At 40.0% G+C, this 12,380-nt stretch overlaps 1 protein-coding gene across 5 annotated transcripts in view; it reads left to right on the plus strand.

The window, feature by feature from the left end:
- Nucleotides 1-12,380, plus strand: part of grhl2b (grainyhead-like transcription factor 2b) — a 47,248-nt gene that overhangs the window by 14,633 nt on the left and 20,235 nt on the right. For 4 of the 5 annotated variants that reach the window (XM_036565893.1, XM_036565894.1, XM_036565892.1 and 1 more), the window contains 5 exons: nucleotides 26-93; nucleotides 1,448-1,778; nucleotides 3,383-3,438; nucleotides 3,552-3,708; nucleotides 4,134-4,245. In XM_036565893.1, coding sequence (XP_036421786.1) covers nucleotides 26-93; nucleotides 1,448-1,778; nucleotides 3,383-3,438; nucleotides 3,552-3,708; nucleotides 4,134-4,245 — 724 coding nt within the window. The remainder of the gene's footprint in view (nucleotides 1-25; nucleotides 94-1,447; nucleotides 1,779-3,382; nucleotides 3,439-3,551; nucleotides 3,709-4,133; nucleotides 4,246-12,380) is intronic. The other variant, XM_036565895.1, reaches the window with a different exon arrangement.

Below are 12,380 nucleotides of genomic sequence, written 5' to 3' on the forward strand. Positions count from 1 at the left end.
TAAACTATACTGATTTCTAATGTAGGTGCCCAAAGACAAAAGGGTGATGCCCATCGCCAAAGTGGTGGAAATAACAGAGGAACAAGAGAAAAGGTCAGTATTTACATGCACGTGCACATAAACTCGACCTTAGACACACAGTATAGTTGTAGACTAGTACAAATAACTCATTTTCAGGCAATATTTTTGAAGAGATTAGGTAACATCAACCTTCTCCTCTTTTCTGTGGGAGAAAGTCATTCAAACGTCGTTTATAGGTTTTGCAGCTGCTTTTTGTTGTGTTGACTGCAGGGTCAGAATATATATATATATATATATATATATATATAGATAGATAGATAGATATAGATAGATATAGATAAATATATAATATACACTCTCACTGAGCACTTTATTAGGAACGCCTGCTTGTGTTTACACTTATTATCCATTATATCAGCTCCACTGAACATATAGAAGCACGTTGTAGTTCTACAGTTAAAGACTGCAGCACTGCTGTGTCTGATCCACTCGCACCAGCACCGCACATACAAACACACCACCACCACGTCAGTGTTACTGCGGTGCTGAGAATGACCCACCACCCAAATAATACCTGCTCTGTGGGGGTCCTGTGGGGGTCCTGACCACTGAAGAACAGGAAAGAATACATCGATCAGGCATAACATTATGACCACCTCCTTGTTTCTATGCTCATTATCCAATTTATCAGCTCCACTTATAAGTACAAATAGTTTAAATAGTTTTTAAACACTGTGTCCACTCACTGTCCACTCTATTAGGCGCACCTGTGTTGTTGGTCCACCTTGTAGAAGTCCACTCAGACCAGCACAACACACACTAACAGACCACCACCACGCCAGTGTTACTGCAGTGCTGATAATGACCCACCACCCAAATAGTACCTGCTCTGTGAGGGTCCATGGGGGTCCTGACCACTGAAGAACAGGGTAAAAGGGGGCTAACAAAGTATCAGAGAAACAGATGGACTACAGTCTGTAACTGTAGAACTACAAAGTGCACCTATATAGTAAGTGGAGCTGATAAAATGGACAATGAGCGTAGAAACAAGGTGTTCCTAATAAAGTGCTTGGTGAGTTTGTAAATGTATAAGTGTAAGTGTTCTTCAGATTGATCGAAAATGTGCATGAATGTGCTATAGACGGTTCTATATAGAACCTTTCTGAATAGGGTTCTATATAGCCCCCAAAAGAGTTTGACATCATAACAATAGAAGAACCCTTTTGGGTGCTATATAGAACCGTCTACAGCACATTCTCCGTCAGTCTGAAGAACCTTTCATGCTGCAAAGAACCCTTTAATCATGCAAATGTTCTTTGAGTGTTCATGGTTCTATATAGAACCATTTTCGTTACTAAAGAACCCCTGAAGAATCATCATTTTTAGGAGTGTATAATACATACATATCTGTGTTTGTGTGTTTCAGAAGTGCTGTTCTGGGCAGCAGCAGTGGTGTTGACTCTGAGTCAGTGGATAATCATGTGCAGGTTCTGAAGTCCGTGCCGGTGAACCTGTGTGTGAGCGCGGAGCAGCAGGAGTGTAAGCGTGAGCAGTTCGGCGGTGTGGTGAAGGCTGAGGTTTACGCCCCGTCCTTCATGAACTCCGGCCTGCAGTACAGGGCGGACGGCGAGGAGCAGACACGAGTCGTTTACGAACACACACACCAATTCGACTCCACGGCGGCCGGTCACACCGGCTTCGGCAAAGACGAACATCGTAGCAGCCCAGACAGCACGTACGAGGAGGACACCAGTGAGGTGAGGAGAGGCAGAGTTCAGGAAAGTTCATAAATGAGGTCTGGTTCATTTCATACGTGCAAAAAAACTCACAGAATGTGCAAAAACATGAAAACTAGATCAACTCTGTAATGTCCACTTTAAAACTAAACTAAAACTAACTGGAATTACTGGGAAAAAACTGTAATTTTCATGTTTTCAGTGTGTGAATGAGAGTTCAGAAGTGGATCCCTTCTGTGTTCAGCCACCTTTAAGGAGAGCTGGAGCCGAGCCGAGTTCAGTCGACCGTTGTTTCGATTTTATCTTGCCCTTATCAAACACCTACCATAACAGCATTCATCATAATACTAAAAACTAAAACTGAAAAGTCATAAATAAACTAAAACTATCAATGCACCTTTAAGATGAACTGAAACTAAACTGGAACCAAAAACTAAAATGGAAAACTTAAAAATAAAAGCTAATGGAATGTCAAGACTATAAGAGCCCTGGTATATATATATATACCTGCTCTGTGGGGGTCCTGTGGGGGTCCTGTGGGGGTCCTGACCATTGACTATTGAAGAACAGGGTAACAAAGTATGCAGAGAAACAGATGGACTACAGTCTGTAACTGTAGAACTACAAAGTGAAACTATACGGTCAGTGAAGCTGATAAAATGGAAAATGAGTGTAAATACAAGGAGGTGGATTTAATGAAGTGGGCTATATATATGCATATATACACTCTTTAAAAAGATGGTTCTTCAGGGGTTTTTGGTGCTGGTGCTATGTAAATATATATATGTATGTGTGTGTGTGTGTTTATTGTTACAAACGAAGCCCTTTGGTGCTACATAGAACCATATAGAACACATTCTCCATCAATCTGAAGAACCGTCCATTTCACCATGCAAAGAACCATTTAAGCATGCAAATGTTCTTTGTGTGCTATATAGAACCACTTTCTTTGCGTATATCGCTGTTGTCGGAACAAAACCTTGTATCTCCAAAATGATAAATTTACAGGAGAAGAAAAAAAAATATTCTACTTCTAATGGAAGTCAATGGAACCAGAATTTTTTCCAAGTAAGTTTGGGCCATTTCTTTTGGTCCATTCATCATGACATTTACACACAATGCAGAGGCCAGCAGCCAATTGCCAAACGACAAAAACAGAGATACGGGGTTTTGTTCTGACAATATTTATGCTGCTGTTGAGACAAAATCTCCATTTTACGTTTTTCAGTTTTTGGCATAATTTGCAAATGCCTGTTGCTCTTTACATTGTTTGTAAATTTCATGGTTAATGGACAAACAGAAACGGCCCAAAATTACATGGAAAAACGTCTGGTTCCATTGACTTACATTAAAAGTAAAGAAGGTTTATTCCTTCTCCTGTAAAGTTGTCATTTTGGAGATATGAGGTTTTGTTCTGAGAGCAGCGATGTATATATATATATATATATATATATATATATATGTGTGTGTGTGTGTGTGTGTGTATATGTATATATATATATATATATATATAGAGAGAGAGAGAGAGAGAGAGAGAGAGGGAGGTAGATAAATCTACGTCTGTCTTGCTGTTATGTTTGCTGTTTCTATTATAAACAAACGCGTGTTTGTTTTCTCTGATGTAGAAATTTCGGCCATCGTCTCTGGGAGCAAATGAGTTCGTCTTTGACCCATCAGACACGTGAGTGTCCTTACAGAGCAAATATTATAGTATATAATGTAAAATATCTGTGTATATATATATTATGCATTCATGTATATATAGTGTAAAAGCTGTGCTGTGTTGCTGTTCAGAGACACGTTTCAGTACTCTCTGGAGGCCAGTCGCTCACTGCGGCAGAAACAGGGCGAAGGACCAATGACCTACCTGAACAAAGGCCAGTTCTACGCCATCACACTGAACGAAACGGGCACTAATAAACGCCTCAGACACCCCATCAGCAAAGTCCGGGTGAGAGAGCAGCACACACCAAACAGGAACCCTGTCAGCAGTGCTGTTTATAGTGCATCATGGGTAGTGAGTTGATTGTAGTAATAGTCCTGAATTCATGTTAGCAGAAACAGCTGGGAGTGTGATTATGATTGTATCATAGTGAAATGTCAGGGGAACGTCACATTACAGCTTCGCAGTTTGTTGTAAGTTTCGAGATACTGAGCTTTTTTTTAATAGAAATGAATGTTTTCTTTGTTCACTAAATGCATCCAGAGGATTAGCATGCAGCCGCTTTGTGATCACTACACCTTTACACTTCTTAAACCTTTCTTACTTTACAGTAACAGTGAAAATCAGACATATGTTCCAAAAGAAGTCCACACTTTTGATGTGCGGTGTACGTGAACGTCTTTATTCCGACTCCTTCCTCTCACCCCATCCAGAGCGTGATCATGGTTGTGTTCAGTGAAGATAAGAACAGAGATGAGCAGCTGAAGTACTGGAGATACTGGCACTCTCGCCAGCACACAGCCAAGCAGAGGGTTCTAGATATCGGTAAGTTATCCAGTCCATTGTACAGTCCATAGATCCAGTGTTGGGTCCTGAACTTCTGTCTGTACGCAGTCGCTGATCTAATGACGGCTGTTATTGTTGCTACATGGTAATTTAACCAAACACTTTGGGTGATGATGATGAGGTTCGGGTCGGGTTCAGACAGAAATCTGTTGAGTTTTGGGTCAGTGTTGGACCAAACTGAGTGATGTGGTTTGGGTCAGGTTCTGACATAATTTTATTGAGCTTGGGTCAGTTTCGGACCGAACTTGATGATGTGGTTTGGGTCGAATCAGAATTTAATTGAGTTTGGGTCAATTTCGGACCGAACTTGGTGATGTGGTTTGGGTCGAATCAGAATTTAATTGAGTTTGGGTCAATTTCGGACCGAACTTGGTGATGTGGTTTGGGTCGAATCAGAATTTTATTGAGCTTGGGTCAGTTTTGGACCGAACTTGGTGATGTGGTTTGGGTCGAATCAGAATTTTGTTGAGCTTGGGTCAGTTTCGGATCGAACTTGATGATGTGGTTTGGGTCAGGTTTGGACAGAATTTTATTGAGTTTGGGTCAATTTCGGGCCGAACTTGGTGATGTGGTTTTGGTCGAATAAGAATTTTATTGAGCTTGGGTCAGTTTTGGACCGAACTTGGTGATGTGGTTTTGGTCGAATAAGAATTTAATTGAGCTTGGGTCAATTTCGGACTGAACTTGATTTGGTTCAGGCCAAGCTCAGGCTCGGGTCAGTTTAAGAGTCAAACCTTGATGATGTGGTTTGGGTCAGAATCAGACACAGTTTTATTGAGCTTGGGCTGAACTTGATGATGTTTGGAATAAAACTTTGTTTAGCTTAAATCAGTTTTGGACTCCAAACTTGATGACGTGGTTCTAGTCGGGTTCGGGTTGGACTCGGAGTCTTGGGCTGTATTCGGGTTCAGGCCAAATTGAAGCTCTACTTTGTGTGTTGCTGAATTTTTGTGATACTGAATTTCTAACCTCCTGGTTCAGTCAGATAAACAGGTGAGTTACGATAAAGTTTTATTTATTTATTAAAGTTTAATTTATTTATTATAGTTGGCCTCACTAACTCTCTGATACCCGAGTATCAAAATTAGTCGGAATGCACATCTCTAATGATGTGTAGACGAGTCGAATTCTCTTTAGAATTGCACTTTAGCAATTCAGCACAGTTTGAGGCACCTGGGTGAAGATTTAGTGTTGAAAATAAAGAAGCAAACTTCAGACAGCAAACAGGTCTTGGCTGATCGACTACATTTGTGGTGGGGTGGGGGGACGGTGGAGCCCCTCAAGGCAACAGGAGATTGGTTCCCCATGATTTCCCGCAGTAGTTAAAGACACTCCAGTGCTAAATAGCTGCCCGCATGCAGGCTTGACTCTCTGAGCTTCCTTTGAGTACTTGATGGAAGAGCATAGCCAGAGGGCCGGAGTGGACTTGCAAACCTGGAGTTACATGATGCAGACCACCTTAAATATATAAAGATATTTTATCGTTATTGTGATAAATTATGTCACCGTATGTTTTCCTGAGCGTATTGTCGATATCATCAGTACTTAAAGAGCACTAAATACGTTTCATTGCAAAGTGAGCGTAATTAGTGTTTAATAGCGCAGTGCAGTTTGTAAAACATTATTATTATTATTACTACAGTATTTTTTATATGGGGAGCTATAGGTTTTGTTTGGTCTGTTCCAACTTGAAAATCTCAGAAAAACTAAGGCTACGTTCACATTACCAGGCTGAAGTGGCACAAATCTGATTTTTAGCCCTAATGTGACTCAGATCTGATGTTTTCAGAGCTGTGTGACACGCAAATCTGATCTTTTCAAATCTGACCTGAGCCACTTTCATATGTGGTCGTAGATCGGATACGTATCCGATTTGTGGTCACGCGACCTTAATGTGACGCTCAGATCGGAATTCATGTGCTTTTTTCCCACTGCGCCATCATTCAGCGTTACCATGGCAGCAGCGCCGAACAGAAGTTAAAGCCTGTAAACGGAGGAAAAGCAGCTCATCTCACCTTTTTCACCTTCGTCTCGCTCTAATAATGAAGCTGAGAGCTGATCAGAGTTAATGATCTTCTCAGCGAAGCTCGTTCTGCTCGTTAGTTTGTGCTGATGATGAACGTGGTTCATTCACGTGACGTTACTGAGTAGGATGAGCTCATGAGGGTCATTTCAGGACGCCGGTTCGTCACATTAATGACAGATTTGAGTCACTTACTTAAACGAGTGTGAACCATCGTGTCAGAGAGATCGCAACGAGTCGCAACGAGACTTGTAATGTGAACGTAGCTTAAATATGGTGATGTTTGTTTCTTCTTCTGTAAAGTGACTTTTTTGGAAATTAAACACATGCAACGATATACATCTGCATAGAGCAAAACTGATGTGGAGTCAACTGAACTGAACTGTTTTAAATTTAATTTGGTTGATTGAAATGTACACTTATAAAATATATCATGTTCATTAGTGTATTTTTATGTTGACGCATGTATTTCAAGTAAATTCATTGCATCACTTTTTAAGAGTAACTGCATAACTTACATATTAGTTTCATAGTGGATATTGAATAATTCATAGTAGATATTAAATAACTCATAGCTGATTCTGAATAATTCATAGTAGATACTGAATAATGCACACTGGATACTGAGTAATTCGTAGTAGATATTAAATATTTCATAGTTGTTACTGAATTATTCATAGTAGATACTGAATCATTCATAATAGATAATAAATAATTCATAGTCGATATTAAATAATTCATACTGTAGATGGAATAATTCATAATAGTTACTGATTAATTCATCGTTGCTACTGAATAATTCATAGTATATAACAAAAAGTGAATCAGGAGATTAATAACTGAATAAAAAGCTTGAAGTTAAGAGCTTAATTGATTAGCATGTTTCACTGCTAGCTGTTGTGTTTGTGATATGGTTTTATATTTCCATTCAGCCCTAAAATGCCTTTTAGTTAAACAGTATCTGATCTGTTCTGATTGTTTCCATAAACAGTTCTCCCTCCAGAGAAAACAGAGGTTTCTCTGTGGAACGAGGCCGTTTCTGTACGACAAGCCGTAACCTGTGCGTGTAGCATAGCGGAGGCGGTATGTGAGAAAGGGAATGAGTGGTGAAAGTACGGGGCTTGTTCGGACAGAGAGAGGAATGTCCTTTTCTCTGCAGCGGACCCACGAATGGCTAACCTTAACGGTGTTTATGTTAACAGGCTGATAGGCATTTCATAAACACATATTAACCTTGAGGTTAATAGAGTCCTGCCTTATTCCTCGACTCTGAGGGGAGCAGAAAGGAATGTCTCGAGCACCTTCACAGCAGTAAAGCATTACAAACCTTTTTTGCCAGCTTGCCAGTTTTCTTGTACTTCTTATTTGAATTTTCTGTTCCACCTTAAATGGTGCAGCGGTTACATTGGTGTCAGAATGCAACTGCTGCGCCATTTAAGGTGGAACAGCTAATTCAAAGAAAATAACTTAAGCTTGTCATGATATTTTAGATATTTTCTTTAGAAACAATAGATGTAGGGAAACAGGGAGCATGTGAAACTCCATCACGGTGTTCTTAAATCTATCAGGAAGTGGACTGTTTACCTGGACTCGGTCATTTGTTAGTATAATGAGAGAGAAACTTGTGTCCCGTGTAGCAGCTCTGGATACATTTCATGCACTGCATGTCAACTCAGTTAAAAAGTTTGGAAACATTGATTAGAATTAATTTCCACTAATATAAAACCCGATTTCTTGCAGGCGCGTGTATAAAATGAACAGCATTTAAAGACTACATTGCTTTGTAAAGCAGAATTAACCCATTTTTTTCAGTAAATCTGCTCACGCTGTCCTCTCCAGTCCACTATCAGCCTTTTCTCAAAGTGTGCAAGCCTGTGAGGGTGTAATTAGGAGTCAGCGGCAGATGGTGAATGAATGATGGGATTATATTTGGGTGAGAAGATTGAGGGCGGTGGGTTAGCTGACTCCGGTGGGTGTGGACAGCGGGGGGATTCAAGAGGATGCCGTACCCTCAGGCAAAAACAGGATCCCCCTTTTAAAACTCGTAAACTCTTTCCAACTCCTTTGGATCAATGTAATGTGATAAGATGACTGTTATCTATATTTTAACCCTGTCTAAATTAGGCTTAATGTATTGTTAATGAAATGCTTAATGTAATGTTGGTGTTTTGTCTGCTTTAAAGGAGAATTCCACAGATTTGTCAAAATTTCTGTGTAATTAGATGGTTAAGAAGTAAACAGAGCAATTCAGAGTGGTTTGGTGTGAAACGCTCTGTTCTAGAGAAACTTGCCGAGTCAGAACTGTTCACAGTGGTGGTGATAGGAACCAGACGTCCACCTCTAAAAGCTCCCTCACAGAAAGTTCCTACATGAAATGGTTATGAATTCACTGCCTGATGACTGAGACACTCTTTTATGATAGTTTTGAGAAGATTTTGGCCTTAAAATCCATTCATGGTGGAGGGATACATGCATCATGTTGTGAGGCCAAATAGTCTCCAAGGAAACATATTTTTTCAGATTTTCCACTATTCAGTACATTCAATAAAACAGCACTTTGTGATCTTAACTTGTGCATTATGTGTATCCTAGAAATGTCAAAGTCAAGTCAAAGTGAACTTCAGACTATACAACAAGGAGTGCACACTGTCGCTGTCAGGACAAAGCTTTGTATCTCCATATCTTTAATATTTACTTTTTTTTTTTCCTTAATTAGAAAAAGTCCAATACCTTTCAAGTTGTCTCAAAACGATGTGCATTTCTAGGATACATATAATGCACAAGTTAAGATCACAAAGTTCCACTTTACTGAATGTTTCAGCATTGAAGCACATAAAGCCGCCCTCTGTTACTGTGCACCAAAGATTTGGAGCTCTTTACTGGTCAGTGTTCATCAGGCCCACACCCTCACGAGTTTCAGAAGAAGATGTTTGCATTTTATTGGTTGATTTTTTTTATATTTGTGACATAAAAATATAACATCACGATACTTGAAGACATTCTCATGATAGACGACATGTATCACAATATTTAGCTTTTCTGAGATTTGATAAGTTGGAGCAGAAAACAACAGAACCAGTAGCGCATGTTTAAAACACTATGAAAAACTATGAATAAATGGATTTTTGTTCAATATTTCACACACTACGCTGCACCAATTGCAACTAAATAGGACTAATTATGCTCTCCTGCTGATGACACATGCAGTTGGTCAGTAGCCATGTTTACATGCAGCCTAATAATCCATTAATAATCAGACTAATAGCTCAATCGGAATAGAATACGTCCATGTAAACACCTCAGTCGGAATAGTCTAGTCTGATTGAGGCCATTCAGAATACAGTTTCTGTCTGATTGATCGAGGTGGGTAATCCTGTAAATAATCCGTTAAATAGAAGAATAATATCCATGTAAACTCCTGTATCTGATTACATTCCCTATCGGAAAGTTTAAGCACGTTCTGATCATGTTCGTCACGTCATAGTGCAAGTTTATACCGTTCAGCATGGTGGAGCAGAAACTGGTCTGCTGAGGAGACGAAGTTTATGCTCTGATCTTTAAAAGACGGCGGTGGGACGACCAGCTTACGTGTCTCAGAACACGACGTCTTCCTCTCGGCCTTCTTTAATAAGGACATGTGAAGGACGTTTTCCTGACATCATTTTAAAGCAATTAAAAACACAAGCACTGCTCACTGCTGCTCATCTCACTCTGACTGGACTCACGTGATGCTGGTTGTCATAGTAACGTCTACACTAAGTGGCTCTCTACACATGAGTCTGGATCTGATTACTTGTAGTGAGCATGTAAACAAAGATTTTCATCAGATTGTTGAGTAAAGTGAGAAAAAACACCCCAGTCTTAACCTATAATCAGAATGTAGTCAATCAGATTGGCAAAAATCTTCGTGTGTAAACACAGACAGTGTTCTTTAAGTACTAACGATGTCCATAATATGCTTGGTAAAGCACACTGATGCGTAATGTATCACAATAACGATAAAATTACATCATATTGCCGACCCCTAGTAGTCGATACACTGTCTACAGTGTTTGCTGCTGCTTCGGAGTTGTGTGAAATGTCAGGAAGTTGCAGTTACAAAACTCTGCTGAGGGCTTTTAATTTGAAATGCACATCGTCGCTGTCGGGACAAAACTTTGCATATCCTTATCTTTCATTTTTCATTTTTTGACACAATTTGAAAAAGCCTGTTTCCTTTCAACTTGTGTCAAATTCCCACGATGACCGGACCAATAGAAATGGTCCAAATTCACTTGGGAAAAATCATTTCTCCATCGACTTCCATTAAAGGTTAAGAAGTTTTTTCCTCCTCCTGTAAAGTTAAAAAAGGAGCTTTTGCTCCGACAGCAGTGATATAAATGAGTGAGAGAGCAGTAGGAGGGTTTAAGGTGAGTATTATCACGAACACTGACACCTGACTGACTGATCACTGGGTCATTTGAGCTACCGTCCTCCTTGAAGTCTGTCTAATAATCGGACGCTGGGGTCAGAGAGTGGTGCTCTGACCTTTGTGCAGCAGCAGGCCGCAGTGGGCCGAGCAGGCTGAGCAGACAGGGACTGTAACCCGACACCTGCGCCGTTGAGATTTGAATAGCAGTTGAGGCAGGATTGTTCTTCAGGCCTGGGGCCATGACACAGAATCCGGGATTTGAATGGGGCTATTTAACGGGGGAGGACCAGCTAACGGACAAAGACTGTGTGTGGAAGAGAGAGAGAGAGAGAGAGAGAGAGAGAGAGTCTCTGAGAAAACCAGGTGAGGATCAGGAACAGGTGTTCCGCTCAATGAACAAAGACCTGCGGGAACCTGCAGCTCTGAGATGAGAGCAAAATACAGCTACATTTAAGGTTCATACGCTGTTTTAAAGGAATAGTCTGGCAAAAGAATCAAATTTAGAAGAGGCCTGGGTGATATCTAATATTCTAATATATATCTGATATTTAATAGATAATATGATATGTCAGATATATATTAAATATCATATCTAATATTCTAATATGTATCTGATATTTAATATTATCTATTACCTTTTTTCTGATGTCGTTTTCCAGCCATAGACGGGGATCAGAAGAACTTTCCCTCCAGGTTAGAGCTGCTCTCGGGTAAAACCCAGTGACTTCAGCTCGGCTGTTTTACTGCATCGAGACACACTGAAACAAGCTGAAGCTCAAAAGCGCAGCGGCATTTATTTCCATTCACTAAAGCTAAACTTAATGTGAAGTGATATAAGTGGATGAGCCGTGCAGTAAAGCTACACTCTGAAAAAAGATGGTTCTTCAGGGGTTCTTTAGTAAAGGGAATGGTTCTAATTAGAATCATGAGTTTTATATAAAACTATTTGCATGCTCAAAGGGTTCTTTGCATGGTGAGATGGTTCTTTAGATTGATGGAGAACAGTTTTATTTGTATAACGCCAAAAAGCGTTCTTTTAATAGAAGAACCCTTTTTGGTCCTCTATAGAACCACATTGTACAGAACCGTTTAATCATGCAAAGAACCATTTACACATGCAAATGGTTTTATATAGAACTCATGGTTCTAAATAGAACCATTCTCTTTACTAAAGAACCCTTGAAGAACCATCTTTTTTAAGAGTGTAACTTTACAATATGTAGCAGAGAGAACTAACAGGCAGCTACTTAACGACCTCTCTCTCTCTCTCTCTCTCTCTCTCTCTCTCTCTCTCTCTCTCTCTCTCTCTCTGGTGATTACACAATTACACAAGCAGCGATTATCACCTTTTACACATCGCTATCGATTTACTTGTCCATCATTGGTGATATTTAAGCAATAGAACACAGAGGGAGTGTGTTATCGTGAAATAACATCACGGCTGTGATTTGGTCGCCGTAGATCATCACAGCCGTGATGTTATTGGCGATAACACACTCCTCGAGTGTTCTATTGCTTTAATACAACAGTTAAATAAATAAAGTAATAAATTAATAAACTGGGCCGTGAACGCGGCGTTTAATATGTTTTAATGTTCGCAGATCCTTCCACCAAATTATAGTTCCTTAACGAGCAGCTTGTCGCTACGTCAGAGTAACAAGCTCCGCCCACCTGCTGCAC

The sequence above is a fragment of the Colossoma macropomum genome, unplaced genomic scaffold (assembly GCF_904425465.1).
Source record: "Colossoma macropomum unplaced genomic scaffold, Colossoma_macropomum, whole genome shotgun sequence".
Taxonomy (NCBI): Eukaryota; Metazoa; Chordata; class Actinopteri; order Characiformes; family Serrasalmidae; genus Colossoma; species Colossoma macropomum.